Consider the following 16165-nt stretch of genomic DNA (forward strand, 5'->3'; position numbering starts at 1 on the left):
TCATCCATTTATCAATGTCACTTAGTTGCAGAAAATAGCGATGTGGCTAAAGACGAGAGCGGGATCAAACGACGGAGAGAGACAGCCAATTGTTTGGGCTGATTGTGCTTAATGAAGTGTCGGACATGTCATGAGCCCAGACAATAAACAAGCCTTCGCAGTCCGCATCCCGTACTCGGTGCAGATGCATCTCTGAGATACAAAGCATGACCGGGAAAAGTGAAAAGTAAGCAGTGACAGCGAGCCGCGAGTGTGAGAACCGAGCTAAATTATGTAGACCTGGTCAGAACCGGTGACCTGGTCAGAATCGTACACATATCTCGAATCGCCCCCCGTGCCGAAGGACATGAGCCAGAACCTCCAAGTGAGCTACACCGCTTTGGCCATGTCGGACGATAATCAAACCTGCAGCTACTCGATGCCCTCGGTGGCCTCGCCCAGCCTCAATCACCGTCTGCAGCGCAATGTCAACTTCAACGAGGACCTCAACGACTTGGCCGGCTACCCTCCGCAGCAGCTGCCCCCCGCCCCGGCGGTCCGCCGCTTCTCCAAGTCCATTTTCCAGCGACCGCGTTCCATGTCCGTTTGGAGTGACATCAGTCGCAGCAGTATGCGTCTGGATGAAAGGTGAGTGACGGCTCGAATTGGGTTTGGTTTAGGGGTTTGCGGATCGCGGATCGCGGATCAAGGCCCCGTGGCTTTCGCATTCCGTACACTGGGGAAAACTATCCCTCAAATGAGGTATGCATTTCCTTCTCCCCTCAGCAGAAGCATTATAAGCGAAAAATATATATACATATCTACCGCCATTTAAAATACGTAATTATCATTTCCGACTTAGTTAAAGGATTTATTCTTAAACTTTAAATTTATAGCAATTTGCCAGGATTTTTGTGTAGTATAGGACGTAGTCTAATTAGGGCCAGGACATCGAATTGTATAGATGCTTATTTAAAGCTAACTCACTCGAGATTTTATATGTCAACATGTATGAATCCATACAGCTGCCGCAGGAATAACTTCTAGACACCACGTCATAATGTTTTTTCCTAAACAGTTAGGGCATTTTGACTGACTATTGTTATTTTTGCATCTTGGCTTTACTTCATTCTATATGCGAATGTTTTCTCTGGGAGAGCCGGTGGTTCCAAGGCAAATTGCGCCATGTGGTTTGGCATTCAGTTGGTTGGCCTTCCTTTAGGCGAATTTATGTGTTTTTTGTATGCTTTGGCTGATTGCGTGCGTTGAAATATACATAAATATTTGCTTTTATCCGAAGAGAGGCGTGACAAAGGGGAATATTCCCTAAGCGATTTTGTTTTTGCGGCTACGTGACACACAAGAATGTGTTATAAGCCCCATCTGATTACAGCTAATCTATCAAGGACGAAAAATCCATTGAAAGTTGGCATTGATTTTACGAGACATTCTCCTAAATGGCTCACCATACCTTTTATCCGGAAAAAGTTGGTATTAAAGCAAACAAAGGAGTTTACATTTTATATGCATATTTCTCTTAATTAATGAAAAATCTAGCTTTTTTAACGGGAATCAATTTCATTTTAAATATATCATAATTTTTCCACTGCTTGTGAAATTGCAAATTTCATTTGTGTCGATTTATAAGGTTCTACTTCCACTTCGTGCTATTTATGCACCAATGAGTTTTTTATTACCACGGATTTACACTTATTAAATCGTTCTATTCCCAAGCTTGCACATTTCAACTAAGCACGCAATTTATGCGTAATTGTTTTTCATAAATCCAGCAAATTTGCACAAGTATAAATCTGAGCGCCATGTGCTGCAGCTATTAAATTAGCTCTTGAATGTTTGGCAAAAGCTTGAATCAAATTTGACTGCCGCGCAGAATCGCTTTTGCTTGGAAGAACCGCCTCGAGGTCAATTTAATTTTGCTTCAGCACTTTGACTTTTATTATCCTGTTATCCAGTGCGGTCTGTGATTATGGTATCGCCCCCCGAGCGGATTTAATGGGATTTGGATATAGGAGTGTAGTTCAGAGAAACCACTGAAGGACCCAAGTGCTAATGCCATGCCCAAGTGCTAATTTGAAATAGATGAGTAGAGATAATTATGTGAACAATACGCCTACTCATAGCACTTTCCTATCTTTATAGACATAAACCATCCAGGCCGATTCAACAATTGTTTGAGTTTTGTGGCCAGCGTGTTTGTAATGCAAGTGGCTTGGGTTCGGTCGGCAGGATGTGGCACGTAGCTGCCATCCGGAAACTTGGCTCAGAAATTTTTGAATGAAATATGAGTGGCCCAATGCGGTGGGTGGCAGTTCGAGTCACTCAGGCCAACAAGTCAGCAGGCTCGTGAGTTTGCTGTGCAAACTTTCGAGGCTTTCGCCTGCAGCTCAGTCAATTTACGTCGTCAGCCTGTGAATGCCAATTAGTGCAAATAACTCAATTATGCTCGGCTCTCCCTTAATTTCGGTGTGTAGATATCGGCACCTCTTTGATTGCTGATTACACCAATGGGTAGCAGCCACCCTGGCGATTGGCTTGTCAGCTCCTGGCTTGGTGCATCCCCAGTCCGTGGGAACACCATTAATTAAGCCCGGTCTCGCAATGGATTCCACCCCCTGTTAATGTGCGAGCGCGTAATTGAAATGAATGATTATCACCGGGCTAAAGTAAAGTGGGGTTGTTTAATACTAGACTGGGTTTAACGTCGCTTTAACGGCGTTTCGTGGCTGAGATCTCAACTATGCGCAGCGTTTGGCCAAGTCTCTTATGTAGCGTTTAAGCCATTTTATTGCCATAAGCACACAAAGCTCTACCTCTTCACGGCAAAAAATCCCTCAACAATAGCCCATAAAAGTCGGTACAAAACCGCCACCCAGCACCAGCTCATATATCAAGAGCTATTGCAGAACATTAAGAGCTTTAGTTTCTAGTCACACCCACCTCACGTTGGACACGTTGGACGTTGAAAAAGGATAAGATAAAATAAAATATTTATTGTCTGAGTACATACTCACTCCATGCAACAAAGCCAAATTATTACCCAAAATATTGAAAATCATTGTATATAATATCGAGACCAATCTGGTATGTCTTAAGAATATAATCATTACAATTTATTATATATATTGTAAATAAAATATCCATAAACCATCTTTCTATCTCTGCATGTCCATCTTAAGAAATAAAACTTCTGAACTTTTCTCCGAGTACTTATTTCATTGTTTCATAAATTGTTCGTCTTTCTTTTCAGGTGAGTAAAAGTGTCTAAATTAACGTAAGATTTTCGCCCTTCACTGTGGTAAGTATAAGTAACAATATAAATTTGCGCAGAATAGACTTTATCATGTGTAAACTTGGTTATTTGTCTGTGAGGAGACCACGAAGTTGCCTCTTGACTGGTGCGCTATTAATAATGTTTTATCTGGAAGAGAACACCTTTTGTCTGCGTTTGTTGTTCCACGGCGAATTCCTCGAAGGAATTTGTGAAATTCGCAAATGACTTTTCGCATTCCTTAGTGGTCTTTGCTTTCATGGGCCGCATTTCATCTTTCCCCTTACACGCCCATAAAACAATCATAAAAATGCCGCAAATCATCACGGCCGAAGGACGACCCTTCTCCTGGGTCCTGCAGGTGTATAACTTCTGGTTTTCCCGCATCCTGCCGCAAATTTCGCAGTGCCTGCGATGCGTCCTGTGTTATGGTTAATGTTTTCGCATTGTTTATGTTACGTTTATGCTCTGCGTCGTGTGCGTGCCTCCTAATTGTGTTTTACGTGCGAGTTTGATACCCCGTACTGGCGAAACTCTGGGATATGTGCTGTCAATGTCAAAGTACGAGATACAATGTGTGAGTCCGACGTGGAACTGTTCGTTGCAATTAGCAGCGAGCTTAATCTCTTTAGCCTGTGTTCTTGGTCTCTTTGGCATTTCAGTTTCGACAGCTTTTGGGGGAATTTTCGTCACTGTCTGATAATTCGAAACAAATATTGTTACTGATACGTTTCAATTGTCTTATATAAAAGAGTATATCTGGGTAGTCATTTTTTACGAGCAGCTACAATGCAAATAATAATACAATAAATGAATATTTTGGTGAGATTTCAAGATTCTTACCTATGTACTGTACACACTTATTGAGTTCCTAGAAAGGCATATCATTGTTTTACATTCCAAATACGAAGAGGTATTTTGCCAGGCGAAAGAGAATGACCAACCATAATTTCTGCTTATGCCTACAACATTTGGTCAAATTTGAATAATGCTATTGGGCTGTTTTATTTGCTCCAAAAGCAAAGTGGATAGAATAGAAAATACTTGGAGGGGCGCAAACATACCAAGCTGGCCCACTTTAGTGCGGATGAATGTTGCGTCGGATATGAATAATACATTCAGTTTCGCAGTTTATATGATTATAAAGTCGACAAATTTCCTCACCCTGAATTTATGGACTTGGCAATTTGCAAAGCTAGTTCGCAATGCGGCTGCTCCGCAAGCAAACTCGATAAATCGAGTGCGCGTTGCCTTGCTCAACAACTTAATAACATTTTCCAAGCACACTCCGTCGCAAGTCCCTACTCAGCAACCGTTAAGCGATTCGCTATTCATAACCACAAGGGTAAATCCATTTAAAGGCATTGCTCCTTGGATGGTTAATGTGTTGTGCAGCATACTTTCTGGCGCGCGTCATTGCGCACATTACGTATACGCCTCGTTGCGTCATAAGGTCTCATTAAAACATTAATGCAACAAGTTCATGGGATGGCAGACCTGAGCATCGCCTGGATTTTTAATTTAATTTTCCGCATTTAGAATGTGCGTGTGTTAAATTCATTAGTCTGAAATCAACAGGAAGCCAACAGAAACGGCCGCCATTAACGGCCACGGCAATTTGCTTTCACTGAAATTGCCAATTAGGCAAGAGGGCAGTTGCAAATGCAGCAGCAGCAGCAGCAGCACTGAAGGCCAACGGAGGTCAACTAGGGACACGATGCTCCGGAAAAGCTGCGAAAATGCCACGGAAAAGGCCACAGAAAATGTCAGTTACATTGAATGTGAATAGTGCCTAAGCAATGACCGCTCTTGGAAGTTGGCAATGAGTCGCACATGTTTTCATCTGGGTTCTTCGCCTTTTCCGTCAGTTTCCTCGTTCTCTTTTCAGTTTTCATGACCTACCTTTCTCTTTTCTCCTCTCTTACGTGTGGCTCAACCACGTGTTCGTGCTGCTTATGCCTTCACCTTGTTATTCGCAGTTCAAGCTCAAAGGAAAGGGACGGAAAATGAATAGTGCGACAGGACGAGGAGGTGAATTGAGCGGGGACAAGTGAGCTTCAAAGGACATTGTCAGCTTTTATTGTATTTGGTTGTGCTGAGCTTTTTTTGGAGACTTCTTTTTCGTTAGCTCTTCAACAGAGCAACAGATGGCGCATTAATATTATTTTGAAAATATAAAAAACTAAACGTTTAAAAAGGATGTTGTTTTCTAAATGGCACCTTAATTAATTTATAACATGCATCAAAACGTTTAGGTAATAAGTGTCGTATACTATCCAAAGGTAGGCTTACAAATTTAAGCATCAACTTCCTTTGCTTTATTATTATTCATTGATGTCAAATTGCTCGACAAATTACCTCCACATGAGCCGCATAAATACGTCCGCATAATGTTGATTATATCAACTACAGACAGCACTTGAAATAGCCGTGCGGACACTCGGCTATCCCATTCCCAAGCAATAACATCCTTTGGCCGGGACAACTGCGATTAAGATGCAAAGTGAATATTAGTATGTTAACACACTTTTGCCCCTTGTCACCAGGCCCGCTTTCCACTTGACTTGACTGGAGGCAGCTGCCTTGTTTTGTTGTCCTATCCTCGCAACTTGAATGCCTGTCCGGCGTCCTTTGGTCCTCGGATGCTTTCGCCCGTTCGTCCTGGCAAACTGTTTGGCTTGAGTGGCCATCCAGCTGCGTGTCCCTGTGTCTGGCATTCGTAATGAAATTCAGAGGAGGAATGCCTGTGCTAACCTTAAGCGTCTTGGGTGCCGGCCGACTTTGGTTGGAATTGATTTATTGGCTCAGCTTGAGCTCAGGCCAAATATCTATTTGTTTTTCTTTACGGATTCCTATATATCACTTATCTTAAAATGATTTAGTGGCGAATGAGGTGAACGATCTTAAGTGCTAACTAATTATTAAGCCATATATGTATCATGAAATATCATTAAATTGCTTCGTTATTAAATTTTCTATCAAATATGAAACCACAGAAATAAAACCACAGAAACTGATTTAAGTGTGCTAATCAGTTTCTCAAGAAAAGGTTATTAAAAAACTATTTAAAATATTTTATAATTTTTTCTCGCTGGAATATTTAATAATTTTGTAGGCAAAGATAAATTTTACTACAATGAATACATGATACTATTTAAACCAGACGTACATATTAATAAAGGTTGATTTTAAAATTTTAAACAAAAAAACATACCCGTTACGTAAAACGGTTTACTAGAGGTGGTAAAAAGTATGTACACGTATGGTAGTTGAACAAGTTCAGATCCTTTAACGTATAAACATAAATTCTTGATTAGGATATATGCAGTTGTCAACTTACTATTCATATCTCGATGTGCCAAAAAACGTTAGCACTGGCTTAGTAACTAGTTACTAGCTTACTAACGGGTATCTAATAGTCTTGTATTTTTTTATTTTTCGTTTTGTTTAATCAGATTAATATTTCAATTTTTTTGCCAGCTTCCTTTACACATTTATGATTTGTAGCTTGCAAGTCTGTGGCTTATTGCTAAGTTTGAAGAGCCGCAAGTTTCCTGTGGTTTCCGCACACCTGTTGCTGCTCAGCATGAATTTAATTACAGCCCCATAAGTGATTTGTGGCGAGCCGCAAAACTGAAGATCAAATTTACAGCTGAGTTGGGTGACGAATCGCAGTGAATGGAGGCTGGGCAGCCATAAACAAGCGTTAATTGCACTGTGAGGTTGCACGACTGTCTGTCTTTACTTTTATTTCCATTTCCCCCGACAAGTGCGAGTTATGTGGGAACTTGGCCCAAAAAAGTACAACGGGCCAAAATAACATGGCCCAATTGTGGGTCGCACTGTTAGCCGGTTTACAGAGGAGCTTTGAGCTTTCCCCGCTCGGAAAATCCTCCAACAGAGATGTTACTCCGTAACATCGGGATTGGGAAAATATATGTTAGTCGGTCGGCTTTGTCGGCACTGTGGAATCGGCATTCAGTTTGTTTTTATACTCTGCACATGAAACATGTGATTTCCCTCGAACGCTCGCCGCCGAAGCCAGAGTTTTCTTTAGAGTTTTCCCTCGCTGCCCAGCCGAAAGAGTGAGCGAGAGAGCGAGTGTTCGTGAGTGCGTTCGTGAGTTTCGTTGAATTGTTCGTGTCGTGTCGTGTGTCGATGACATTTTCCTAAAGCGAGATTTTTTAGTAACGGAAATCGGATTGCTAATTAAAATTGCATCTGCCCGCAGTTGGCAGTTAAATGTTTAGTCGTAGAGAATAGTAACTAGTTTTAATAAAGTCGCTTAAATAAAAACGCTGCCATAAATCGTAGCCAAACTAGGCGGCTGTGTTATTTTCCACATGGCCCACATAAATCAATAAGACGAAAATAATAAATCACCAAGATCACGTTAAATATTTAATTTCACACCGCATGATACAAGTGGCAATAAAAGTTCCGTGCGAATTTGTGCGCTGTCTACAACTCCACGTGCATAAATAAATGAAGCTGTGACCAGCCAGTTGACCCGTGAGCCCATATTTATTGGGGCATCCACCTGAGGAGAACCCCAAGTAGCCAAAAGTTTCGTCGTGAATTTATTGCCAATGCCGCGCTCGCGCAATACGGTATCCTTTGGGCCTCATTGTCGGCCAGCGAAAAGCAGCTCAGCTTCAATAAAAACCCTCAGACAACGCACGAAATCTTGAACACCACACATACCTGGCACTCCGCTGGGCCAAGATAATGCCAAAGGTACGTTGGAACACCGTAGCATTCAAGTATTTCCGCTCTCGACTCAAGTGTGCAATCGAAAGTGAATCCTCATCCGCATCCGTGTTCCGCTTCCGTTATAACGGAACTGTTGTCCTTACCAATTCTCGCTTTGCCTTCCCGGTTGTTTGCCTTACGTGGGTAATTTTTTATATCAATAAAAGTTTATCTGAAGGTACATGCCCCCATGCACACTCAAAGTAGTTGGGCGCCAGTATTTATCTGGGCTTGGTTCCGCACTCGCAAGCCCTCAAAATGATGGGGAATGTTTAAATGGTTGTATAAATATATAAAGTAGTTTTTGGGAAGGGTTAGAAGGAAGTGAAATCGTTAGACAGTATGGAATGTGGAAAAAATTAGTTTGATATATACAAGTACAACGATATTTCCATTCTCTTTGAATGCCACAGCCAATGGCCAATTGAAAAAAGTCTAGCAGAAGTACATAGGACGATTAAGATTCATACTTTCCACATTGTTAATGTTTGAATCCTTTGTCCTTAAATTCTCCAATAAAGACAACACTCAGCCGATTAGCCTGTTAACATGTTGGCTTAAAATTTACAAGATAAAAAAACCATTTCAAGTCCACTGAGCTCGCTTAAAAATTTGGTGTGTGTGCAGCTTCGGCAGAAGAAAGCCCCTTGTCTCTCTGCATTTCTGCTCTTTCTCCTCCATTTGCGGTTTTGTACTGAGGTTTGTTGTTTCCGTTGCTTTGTTGCATTTGACATTATGCGCATTAAATGCGCTTGGAATGCTCTGCTTCCTCCGACTTCCTCTGGATACCTCCTTCCTTCCACAAACACAAACTGCGACTGACAACGATAAGAGGACGCGCAGGAGAGTCGGAAGTGTCGGTAAGGAGGCAGAGGAGCCGGGAGCCAAGAACCAGGAGCCATAACCAGGAGCGAGAACCAGGAGGAACCGGGAGTCGGGAGACGGGAGACTGCAGACAGAGGTAGACAGCTGCCAAAGCGCTTTGTAAATTATGTCGTTGAGGGGCTTCAGCTCGAGTGGGTTTTATGGGGAAAGTAACCAAAACCGGAATAAAAGCACTACCGTATGGCAGGACATAAACATGTGTGTTCGAAAGTTTCCGGGCTTGGGGCACAATGACTGCTCCGCCTTTAATTAAATATGTACAAACCTGGAGGTGGCGCGGTGTGAAAGTAATTTGAGTTTAATATTCATGCTAATTTAAATTTGAAAACGCAGTTCGCGGCTTACAGTGCGCATACGTAATGCTTAGCTTGATTGCTGGTTTGCAGAGCACTTTAGATGGAGGTTTGATTTAAATTACATTAGTAATATGCAGATATACGCTTCAAAACGAAAGGCACCTTTGTCTGTGACATCAGTTCAGTTTCAAAAGGCCATAAAAAATGAGGCAAATAAAACTCTTACTATGGCTCTTGGTCGGTGGAGTGGTTTCTGCAATGGAACAACTTCAATTCCTAAGTAATTTCCTGGAAGCGGTGCACAAAGAGAGATCTATTCCAACCATTCTTCTTATGCAAAGGAAAGACCATAAACACGATTTTCTGCACGGACTATATCCCATATCGTGGCCTTTAATTCGCTTGGACGAAACTAAAAGAATTGAACTGGTAAACCATTTTAACAGGGACTTTCTGGTTCTGGTTTATATGGAATCTGACGAGGATGCATTGTTACTCTCGGCGTTGGCTGCCGATCTTAATCATATCAGAGAGACCAGAATTTTAGTCTGGTTACAGATGAGCCCTTCGGAGGTTTTTCTGGAAAATATTGTGTTTAAGGCATCTAAGTACAAGTTCCTTAATCTTGTGCTGATAGAAAGTACATTAAAAACTAGACGACTTTATCCATTTCCCCAGCCAACGGTGCAAGTGATCGACAAACCTTTTGAGGAAAAGAAAATATATCCCGCTCTTTGGCGAAACTTCATGGGAAAAAAAGCTTTTACTGTGTCCGACATGGTGCCACCAAGGAACTTTGATTGCTTTGATCCAAGAACGGGCTTCAGAAGGCCAGCTGGATCTCTCTACAACTCCTTTAAGGAGTTTACCCAGAGATACAATATCACCATGCTACTGGAATGGCCAGTCGACACTTATACTTCTCAAGAAGAAATCATCGCAAGGACTGTTCGGGGAGAGATAGACTTAGCACTAACCGGGCAGTTGATTAGCTTCAGACACCCAAACGGAAGTAGGACACAGCCCATTTTGGGAGTCACAGCCCTATCCATTACCGTGCCATGCGGCCCAGAGTTGCCAATGTTTGATCGGTTCTTTTTGGTCTTCGGGCTGGCCACACCCATCACCATAGCTGGATACTACGTCCTCTTAAGCATCATGGAGCTCATACTTGGGACCCTGAGCGATCGAGTCAAACGCCATCCACGACGTCAGAAGTTCCTGAACCTGGTACTCAACCTTCGCGTGTTTAGTTGCATTTTGTCCCTGTCTACTCCCCAGGGGAATCGACTCAGGTCCGTCCAGGGACAGCTGACCATGGTGATGAGTGTTACAGGCCTCATTCTGTCCTGCTATGTGGCTGCCCAAACTAGCACTGTTCTCACCATGAAACCCCAGTACCGGCACATCAATAACTTTCAGGAACTGCGCGATAGCAACATCACCGTGATTTGTAACCACCTTAATTACTTGACCATGAAGCAGCAAATGAATCCCAAGTTCTTATCCAAGTTCATTCCGAACATCTGGATTGTGAGCAGCAGAGAGCAGATGAAGATGATCGTTGACTTGAACACGAGCTATGCCTACCAGACATTCTCCTACAATAGGGACCCCTTCACGGTGCTTCAAATGCACACTACCCGTAGGGCTTTATGCAGGTCCCAGGATCTAAATGTGGTCAGCGGAATTGCCTACACTGCGGTTCTGGAAAAGAATTCGATCTACGCACTGCCTCTGCAGGACTACACGCTTCAGGTCCTAAGTGCCGGTCTGGTCTATCACTGGGGTGACGAAGCGATTCGGGAGCTTATCTCCACACTGAAGTACACTCAACTGGAAAAGCTACCCATTGTGATCGGCTATCAAGCGCTGAAGCTACAGGATTATAAAGTCTGTTGGGTGGTAATCCTGATCGGTGGTGCTCTAGCTTTTTGTGTATTCATCGGGGAAATTGTTGTTGGCGGGATAAATGAAGTGAAGTTGAGCAAATAAAATTGGACAGGAAAATATCTCATAAATGTTAAATTTTATAAATACTTATCAATTTTTGAATACCCTATTCTCTTACACCGCTATCTTAGTGTTAATAAAATTCAAATTGTGTGTGTTATCAAAAAAGCTCTCCATATTCAATTCTGAAATATAATAGCGTCATTTACCAAAAGTTTATACCATTCTTAGCTATTTTCATTGTGAAATGTTTAGGACTTAGGTCAGAATATGTAGTGTTTGAATTGATTACGGGCCTGCAGAGCTTTTTAGATGGGCGTAAGATTTAAAATCCATTATTGCAACGATGCGGGAATATGACCTTCAAATGAAAACGCATATTCTCAAGAGACTTTAGTTCACTATAAAAATTTAAAAGTCATGGGGCTGCTTAAAAAGTTATTTTCTTGTTGGCTAGTGCAGTAACAGTGACCGTAAAACAAAATGAATTTCTTAATATTTTCCTGAAAGCAGTTGAGCAGGAACAATCAATTACTACTATTATGATGCTCCAAGTCACGTTCACAGAAAGAATCTTCTGCAAGGACTATATTCGTTATCGTGGCCCATAATCCATTTCGATGAAAGTCTAGGAATTGAGTTGAGTAAAGGAATCTGAGAGATAAATTCCCCCTATCCATATTAGCTGTCAACTTAAATCCCACAAGAAAGACTAGTTTCTCGGAGTTATTGCAAATCAGGAAGATGTGCACAAGTTCGTAAATTTTTGCTAATAGAAAGAGGTTAACTAAAGATGCATTTTTGTCCATTTCCTCAGCCAAAGCAGGTTGCTTCCTTGGAAAGGCTTTAATATGCAACGTAGTGTCCTGGGGGCAGGAATTCTTGGCTTATGAACACTTCCACGCACTTTATGCACTTTTTGGCATTGTGTGTGCTCAACCCAGCAAACTGAAGATGAATCCGCGATATCGGCACAAAAGTTACTTTCAGGAACTGCGAGACAGTAACGTAACCGTAGTTTTCAATCACCACAACTTTATGACTATCTAACTCCAGGTGTATCTCCCACATTCTATCGAAGTTCCTTCTTAAAAATTGGTTTTTGAATGCCAGGAGCTAATGCCTTGTTTAATAACGAGGGCCTTCTTACGGCACGTCATTGGCATTAAGCTTATAAGGCATTTTGCAGAGCCCCAGAACGTTTGATAATCGTTCTCTTATAATCCTAGTCTTGCCAAAAAATCCGATTATGCATTGGCTCTGCAGGATCACGCACTTCAGGTCTGGAATTACCAGTACTATTAATTACTGCATCGACGAAGCAGTTCGGAAAATAATATCGTCAGTCAGGTATTGCCGATTTGTCAAGCTGCCGTATTCGACACTAGGGTACTACATCTTGAAAATTGCAGAGGCAGTTGGCCAACACTTTTAGTAGGGGTTTCGATAGCTATTTGTGTTTTCTTAGTGGAAGTACTAATGGGCTTTCCCCAATATAGAAATCAGAAAAAATTAAACAAATAATGTATTAATTCATAAGGTGCAATTCCACATATATACACGTAATAGGAATATTATTAAACACTTGTTTGTCAAATTGTATTACCGTAGGCTGCAAACTTGACAATATACCTGCTTCTACACTATAAATGATATTATAATTTATATTATAAATAAATTGTTTAAACGCGAGTTCAAGGGAGCTTACATCATGCCGCCTTCTTTGACTATCTGGGCCCTCATCAATGACAATAAAAACTCAGTCATAAAGGGGCCACAAATGACATATGTGACGATATGCCGGGCATTTATGATGGCAAGGGCCACCAAGCAAGAGGCTCTGTCACCCAGTGCCGACATGTCCGCTGCTCAGATTGAGTGTGAGAATAAAGCATAGGGTCGACATATGGGAACTGGGGTCGACCCCATGGCCAACCTTGACCTAGAATGAGGGCTGTCCCAACTCCGGGAGTGCGACAATTAATTACTGCATAATAAATGCCTATGATACGATTGATGAGCTGGACGTATCTGACTGCTGGTCAACTGCAATTAGGGATAAAATGGAGCGCCCCGGAAAACACACTCGAAAATCAATCGATTGACGTCAGTGAACGAAAATTGGTCTGAAGAAAACCGTGTAAGGTGACACAATCCCGCAAAGGATACACACCGGGAACCACAGGGCGTATGCGTCACGTGAGCCGTCGAAAGCCCTGGAACTGAAATGGGTTTAAGGTTTAAATCAAAAACGCAATCCCGCAGCTAAAGTTACGATTGAGCTCCTTTCCATTTTATCATTTAATTACAATTTAAATTGTAACATCTACCGGAAAATCCGGGAAAACTGAAGTCAGAAACCGAACTTTTCACATATGTGTACGAGTACCCTTTGGCTGCGCCGTACCACCGTCCCACCGTTCAGTGTGAATTATTTATATCACATACAATTTGAATTTCTGGTATTTGCATTTGTCAGATTGTTATTTGCTGATTGACAATGTGTGCCGCTAAAGGTGTGTGTTCCTGATTGGACTGCGTTCTCTCAAGGGAAGCCAGCGAAATGGACGCCTCGCATGTCAATCTCCATTCGAGAAAGTGCTGAAAGGCCCTAGTTAAAGGTTATGGATTCATTAGAATAAAAACTCATATGTTTACATTAACTTTTTTGCCAGCAAATTCCGCTGGGCATCGCATTCAATTTCATCCATGGCTTACTTCCCTGGCAATGCGAGAATAATTAAACCAACGCTACATTGCATATGCATGCCATTAGTATTTGTCGGTCAATTCGCTGTCAAAATATGGCAAACCAGCACAAGTGGCTGGGTCAGGTCACTTAACCGCATTAGAGCCGTCAGCAAAACATTCGGTCAAAAGTTTATTTGATGTAGGAATGCGCTTGGCAAGCACTTCGCCAAATAATGTCTAAACAGTTAAAACTACATAGAAAGCAAAGCAGTTTTAGGTTTTTCAAGATATAAATGTATCAATTATATATCATTATATCAGATAAATACGTGTTGTAAATTACAATACATCTGCTTTTTATTGATTGAATTATTCAACAAAACGATATAATATATAATACGTTTGTTCCATTTTTGCTGTTTTCTATTAGTGTGGAAAAGCCAGCACAACGGGCTGGCAAGGATATGGGGGAAGGTCCTGCTGGGCGGAGTGTGAAAAGCAAAGAACCCCAGGGCTGCCGCTGTTTCTGCCAACTGCTCTTCTGGCTAGGAAAAAGTTCTGTTTAAGTCAAATATTGGCCAAGCTGAGCAGCCTGCTCCGCCTTTTCCACTTCGTCCTGGGCCAGGGATATTAAGCGAGCAACGGCAACAGGACAATGCAGATGCAATAAAAAAATATGGTCGGTGGAGAGGGAAAGCGGAGAAGGAAGCTGAATGACTAGCAGTCATTTAAGGGCAAGCTTTAAGAGTCATGGAGGCATGGCATTCATCAATTATCCAAGCGCAAAATGCATTGAAATTTCCTACAGCTACGGATCAAGATTTTTATTTCGCTTTGCTCTCGAAGACCGTTTTCCCGCACACGGCTTTAAAATCGTAAATTCACAACTGACAGCTTTTCCAGCCGAAGGAAGGGAACGGAAAGGAACGGAAACGAGTCGGCTTATGTCAGGCCTGGCTAAGTGCATGACAATCACAGATAGTTGGCGGCTGGAGGGGCAGGGAATGTCCTGCTTCGACCCGCTTTCCTGGCTGATATTTTGGTTCTTGTTGTTGCAACAAAGGACCGAACAAACATTCAGACAAACAGCCAACAGCAAACAAACCCTTCGACACATTGCAGCCCAAAGAACAAGGGGCAGTTTGATGGACAGCCTGTCAACGCGCAGTCGGTTCATATTTTACTATTGCATATAGAAGTCTGTCTTTCGGATTAATGGTTTACAACAATTGGAATTTACGCAAAAACCGGTAGACAATGCAGAGCGGAAAACTGAAATTGCTTTTTCCATTTTCCTCTCATTGATTGATGGCAGTGGACCATAGTCAAAGAGTTATAGTTTCAAACCCGTGCTTTGTGGTGCTCAAATATCAATCGAATTTATTGCGTCAGTTATGCAGATCTGAGTTCGTAGATAAAAAATGTTTAATTATTGGAAGAGATTTTCAAAACTGCAAGCATACCAAAACTGAGCTTATTTAAACGTTACTTCCAAGAGTTGCCCATTCAAAAATAATGCTGTGTCAGGCATTAAACATTTACTTCAAATGCCAAAGAGGCGCCGCCAACTTGCAAGTCCTGTGTCTATTTGACAGGACGAGCGGGCGAGTCCTGCCGCGAACTCACAAATGTGCTCAGGTACAAGGTATCTTAGGATAGAGTGCATTATGGATCGCCAATCAAGCTGTGACAGTTCGCAAGGTGCATTATCATGCAAATTAATTGCATTGCCCGGCGAACCGTGCATTAAGATGGCCACTGTCACCGACACCGCATTTCAATTAAATCAACACATTGATTTAATTAAATTTCCGCCGTTTTACGAACTGACGCTACTCAGTAGTCTATTTTTTGCCCCGCTTTCATGGGGATGCGGTTGTGTTGGTTGCGTGGTGTTCCATTGAAAATGCCATCGATATGCGCAGCTGCATAATTTATGCAAAAGAGTCGCCGGCACTCTTCATCTTTCAGAGCAAAGCTCTTACAGCATGTACGTACATTGCTGAGTTTGGGTAAAGGACGTGGACGAGATGGATGTGGCCTGTAAAATGGTTTTTAATACGGCTTTATCAGCAACTTTAAGCTCGTTGTAAGCGAGGGAAAGTGCGACACTCTGTAAAAGTAATTACCAGCATAGTTTGTCCTACTAATTTAAGTCCACTTGTTCCTAAAGTGCCCTGTGGCACAACAATGGCTCCATTAGAGGGAATCGCACTCGTTCGCGGAGAAACTCCTTTCAGAGGCTTCTCAAGTGTTTTAATTACAAAAGCGCGACAAACGGCAAACAAGAAGCCACGGCAGCCGACACATGCAATCCTAA

The 16165-nt window shown here is 42.1% G+C and overlaps 2 protein-coding genes across 7 annotated transcripts in view; both read left to right on the forward strand.

The window, feature by feature from the left end:
• LOC122626629 (potassium channel subfamily T member 2) overlaps positions 1-16165 on the forward strand; it is a 95018-nt gene that overhangs the window by 27946 nt on the left and 50907 nt on the right. Inside the window, exon 1 of one of the 6 annotated variants that reach the window (XM_043806956.1) lies at positions 217-627. The exons of the other annotated variants lie outside the window; for them this stretch is intronic. Coding sequence (XP_043662891.1) covers positions 347-627 — 281 coding nt within the window. The 5' untranslated portion in view covers positions 217-346. Of the gene's footprint in view, positions 1-216; positions 628-16165 lie in introns of those variants that run through there. 6 annotated transcript variants of the gene reach the window in all.
• Positions 9406-11196, forward strand: LOC122611752. Its single transcript, XM_043785044.1, has one exon. The coding sequence runs from the start codon at positions 9406-9408 to the stop codon at positions 11194-11196; it is 1791 nt and encodes a 596-aa protein (XP_043640979.1).

Source organism: Drosophila teissieri, chromosome 2L (genome assembly GCF_016746235.2).
Source record: "Drosophila teissieri strain GT53w chromosome 2L, Prin_Dtei_1.1, whole genome shotgun sequence".
NCBI classification, from domain to species: Eukaryota; Metazoa; Arthropoda; class Insecta; order Diptera; family Drosophilidae; genus Drosophila; species Drosophila teissieri.

Excerpts from the sequence above, each read along its gene's own strand:
- LOC122611752 (XM_043785044.1), top strand. The coding sequence starts at position 9,406 with ATGAGGCAAATAAAACTCTTACTATGGCTCTTGGTCGGTGGAGTGGTT.